This window comes from Carlito syrichta, unplaced genomic scaffold (assembly GCF_000164805.1).
Source record: "Carlito syrichta isolate Samal-C Ts95f unplaced genomic scaffold, Tarsius_syrichta-2.0.1 Scaffold130742, whole genome shotgun sequence".
NCBI classification, from domain to species: Eukaryota; Metazoa; Chordata; class Mammalia; order Primates; family Tarsiidae; genus Carlito; species Carlito syrichta.
In genome coordinates this window covers 14,107-18,467 of record NW_007074838.1, presented here as the reverse complement: position 1 = coordinate 18,467, position 4,361 = coordinate 14,107, and the positions used below count along the sequence as shown (strand labels likewise).

Below are 4,361 nucleotides of genomic sequence, written 5' to 3'. Positions count from 1 at the left end.
CACTCACCTCAGCCTCCCAAAGGCGCGGAATTACAGGCTGAGCCACCGAGCCCAGCTCATCTCTCTTTTTAATAGAGACAGTGGTCTCACTATGTTGCCCCGGCTGGCCTTGAACTCCTGCCTCAAGTGAGCCTCCCTCCTCAGCTTCCCAAAGTGCTGGGCTTACAGGCATGAGTCACCGCGCCTGGCCTCTCTCTGTCTCTCTGAGTCGGAGTCTCACTCAGTTGCCCTGGCTGGAGTGCAATGGCACGCTCCCGCAGCCTCCACCCACTGGACTCAAGTGATCCTTCCACCTCAGCTTTCCAAGTAACTGGAATCACAGGTGTGCACCACCATGCTTGGCTAATTTTTTGATTTGTTGTAGAGACAAGGCCTCACCAAGTTGCCCAGGCTGGTCTTGAACTCCTGGGCTCAGGCAATCCTCCTGCCTCTGCCTCCCAAAGTGCTGAGATTACAGGCATGAGCCACAGCACCTGGCTCTCCCTTTTTAAGAGAGCGTCTCCCTCTGTTACCCAGGCTGGAGTGTGGTGTGGTCATAGCTCACTGTAACCTCAAACTCCTAGGCTCAGGCGATCCTCTAGCCCCAGCCTCCCTAGTAGCCAGGACTACAGGTGTGTGTCACCATGCCTGGCTCTCTGTCTCATCTCTGACTCTCTCTCTCCTCATTTCTCTGTCTGTCTCTGTTAGTTTCCTACTGTTGCTACAATAGATCATCACAAACTGGGTGGCCTAAAAAAGCACACATGTATTCTCTGAGTTCTGGAGGCCAGTAGTCCTAAATTAAGGGTTGCAGGGTTGGTTCTTTCTGGAGTCCCTGAGAGTGGATCCATCCCGTGCCTCCCCCCTAGCTGCTGGTAGCTGCCGGCAATCCTTGGCCTTTCTCGGCAGGCGGCTTCCCTCCAATCTCTGTTCTGTCTTCACACACCTCATCTGTGGTATTGTCTCAAATCTCCCTCTCCCTTCTCTTTTAAGGACACCTGTCTTTGAAATTAGTTGAGCCTGGTAGTGCGCACCTGTAGTCCCAGCTACTCGGGAGGCTGAGGCAGAAGAATTGCCTGAGCCCAGCAGGTCGAGGCTGCTGTGGCCATGAGCGTACCACTGTATTCCAGCCTGGGCAACAGAGTAAGACCTCTACGAAAAAAAAAAAAAAAAAGACATCTGTCTTTGGATGTAGGGCCCAGTCTAAATCCAGATGATCTTGTCTTAATTATTTCTGAAAAGACCCTATTTCCGTTTGAGGTCACATTCACAGGTCCTGGGAATTAGATGTGTCTTTCGGGAACGGGGACACAGCTCAACCCACTACACCCTGTCTCTTCCTTACTTCTCTTCATCTCTGTCTGTCTGTCCTTTCTCTTGGAGTCTCTGTCTGTCTCCTCCTGTCTGTTTCGACTCCCGTTCCCACATTTCAATCTTGAACTCGGAGTCCCACCCTTTCGCTCCCGCCTCACGTACCAACTCCGATGGGCTGAGAACCCTGGAAATCGGCCCAGATACCCATGACGTCACTGGCTGAGCCAAAGCAGGCCGGTGATTGGAGGGAAGTTGGGAGTAGGTCAGCTGACCTGGGTTGGGGGCACCCGAAATTGTCTTTCTAACCTTCAGGCTTTTTTTTCCCCCCCCCCACCCTGACCAGGGCTTGCACGTACAGGCAAAACCGAAAACTCCTGCTGCGCTAGGGCGGCGGTTTGGGGGCTTGTAAGGAGAAAGGAAACGTTTAATAAAATCTGTGACAAATTCCTCAGTGTCTCTGCCAGTTTCCTGGGACCCCCCCCCAGCTCTTTTTCTACCTGACTGGGTGCTTCTGACCGGCTGGGACCAGGTCTCACTCAGCAATGATTCCAATTCAAGGCAGAAGTGGCCTGGACCTCCTAAGGGATGGACAACCTGTTGTGAGGGTTTGAAGGGAGAAGACCCCCTCCTTGGGGGGGGTCGAGTGGGGGGGTGCATCCAAAAGGAGATGGTGGGACCCTCAAGGAAGAAGCGCAAGAGCAGCGGTCAGTGTGGGGGATACAGGCTTCCGTCTCCATCTGAACGCTAATTTGTCACCCACCGCGTACCTGAAAACGGATACATTTTCATGCAAATCTTTCGCTATCAGAACACAGGCTACTGGACTCCCCGACTCAAAGTAGGGACCAAAGAGATTTGGACAACATGGAATCCTTCTATTTCTGAAACCCGCCAGGAGAACTACCACTATATAATTCAGGATTCGGATCATGTACAAGGGGATGGGCGGGAGTTGAGAAAAAAGCTCAAGTTCGCTGAATATTCGGTGCCTCGCACGACCGATACCTGGCTTGGAGCAGATATTCAGGAAATATTTGTTGAATAATTGAGAGTGGTGGGTGTTGGTGGGGTGAGCGTGAGGGGAAGCCTTGTAAAGATGGTTTTGACACAGTGGAGGACTTTAAATGCCAGGGAAAGGAGTTTGGTGGGTTTTCTCAGGATCTGGGATTCAAACCTTTAATTACTCATGGATGCAGCAGGTAAAGTGAACTGCGAGGTCCCATTCATAGGGATAGGAAATGCTCGGCACCTCGGCGAAACAACAGCGCCAGTGTTTTCAGAGCTTCCCGTTTTTCAAGAGAACCTAAAAATTCAGATTTGCATGTGAAATTTCTCATAACATGGTGATGGAAACATAAAATAGTGTTGGCAATTAATTTATTGCAAATACAGCAGGTCAATCAAAACACATCCTAGCTACAACTTCTGGGACTGACTACCGCTTGTAGATTTTATATTAGTGAAAGATTAGCAAAGAAAGTTTTAAGCGTTGAAATATTCCGTGACTCCATAATTACTACATTTCCCAGAGGCCTCTGCCTGCAAGCATCTGCTGCCATAGATACTATCATCCCTGTTCTTTTAAAGGTTCAAACTTCTGGCCAGGCTCGGTGGCTCACGCCTGTAATCCCAGCACTTTGGGAGACCGAGGCGAGAGGATTGCCTGAGTCCAGGGGTTCGAGACCAGCCTGGGCAACGTGGCGAGACCTCGTCTCTACAATACATCAAAAAATTAGGCCGGTCATGGTGGCATGTGTCTGTAGTTCCAGCTACTTGAAAGGCTGAGGTGGAAGGATCGCCTGAGCCCAGCAGGTCGACACTGGAGTGGCCGTGAGCATACCACTGCCCTCCAGCCTGGGCGACAGAGCGAGACCCCAACTCAAAAAGAAGAAGAAGAAGAAAGCCATTGCCTTGCCAGACTCTAGTGTGTGGTCATGTGCTCCTTGAGCGATGGCTGTCGCCATGCTTCCTGGCTTTGGCCCCCTACCCCACCTTGGGGAGGTGAATCTTCTCTTTCTCTCTGTCTCTCACCCATTTACTTTAAATAAACTATATTTTCTAATCTAACTTCTGTGCAATTCTTTGCATCTTTCCTGCGGCATCGGATAGCACCCCAGACACCCACACTGCCAGTGGGCCCGACCTAACACTCTGGAGGTCCCACTGGGAGGGGGTGACCCCAACATATTTGGAGGTCCCGCGGTGATAAGCCCCTCTCTCGCGCTCTCATTCTCCGCTTACACCGAGACCTGCCGCGCTCTCTCTCCTCTCCAAAAGTCCTTAAAGATACCCATATCAGCCGTGCTCAGTGGCTCAGCCTGTAATCCCGCGCCTTGGGAGGCTGAGGTGAGTGGATGGCCTGAGCCCGCGGGTTCGAGACCCGCCTGGGCAACTTGGCGAGACCTCATCTCTACAATAAATCAAAAAATTAGCCGGGCATGGTAGTGCGCGCCTGTAGTTCCAGCTACTTGGAAGGCTGAGGCGGAAGAATCGCCGGAGCCCAGCAGGTCGAGGCTGCGGTGGCCGTGAGCGTGCCACTGCGCTCCAGTCTGGGCAACACAGTGAGTCTCTAGCTCAAGAAACAGAAACATTAATAATAATAATACTTTTTTAAAAGGTACGAACTTCTGATTGGCCGAAAGTTTGACTTCTTGGTGTCAGTCACACCCCGTTGCCAAGATACCGGCTTTGGCACATGCGCAGTAGCGCGCACTCGGAATGGGGCGCAGCGGGGGCGCCAACCCCTGAGAGGGATCCGGCTCCCACCGAAAGGATTCTGGGAATGGTAGTTTCCGGGCTCCGTTTCGTCAGGCGCGCTCCCCTACGCGCCTCATCCCGCGCGGCCCTTTCCCTCCCGCGCTATCGGAAAAGTCTGCGTGGGAACGAGGCGCTGACATCTGGGCGTTTCCATCTCTGACCCGGGTACTGCCTCCTCGGTCCCACGACCCCGAGCGTCTCCTGGGAACCGGCTCCAGTCGCTAGGGGCGTGGCTGGTCGCCATGGCGACGGCACGCCTGGCGCGCTACGTCACCGTCATGTGTGCGCTCGCCGGGGGCGTGGCTACGGTC

The 4,361-nt window shown here is 53.0% G+C and overlaps 1 protein-coding gene across 1 annotated transcript in view; it reads left to right on the top strand.

Annotated features, from left to right (window-relative positions):
* IZUMO2 (IZUMO family member 2) overlaps positions 1-1,679 on the top strand; it is a 10,260-nt gene extending 8,581 nt beyond the window's left edge. Inside the window, exon 7 of the mRNA XM_008049219.1 lies at positions 1,637-1,679. Within this exon, the coding sequence (XP_008047410.1) occupies positions 1,637-1,679 (43 nt within the window). The remainder of the gene's footprint in view (positions 1-1,636) is intronic.
* Positions 1,680-4,361: the final 2,682 nt, after the last annotated feature.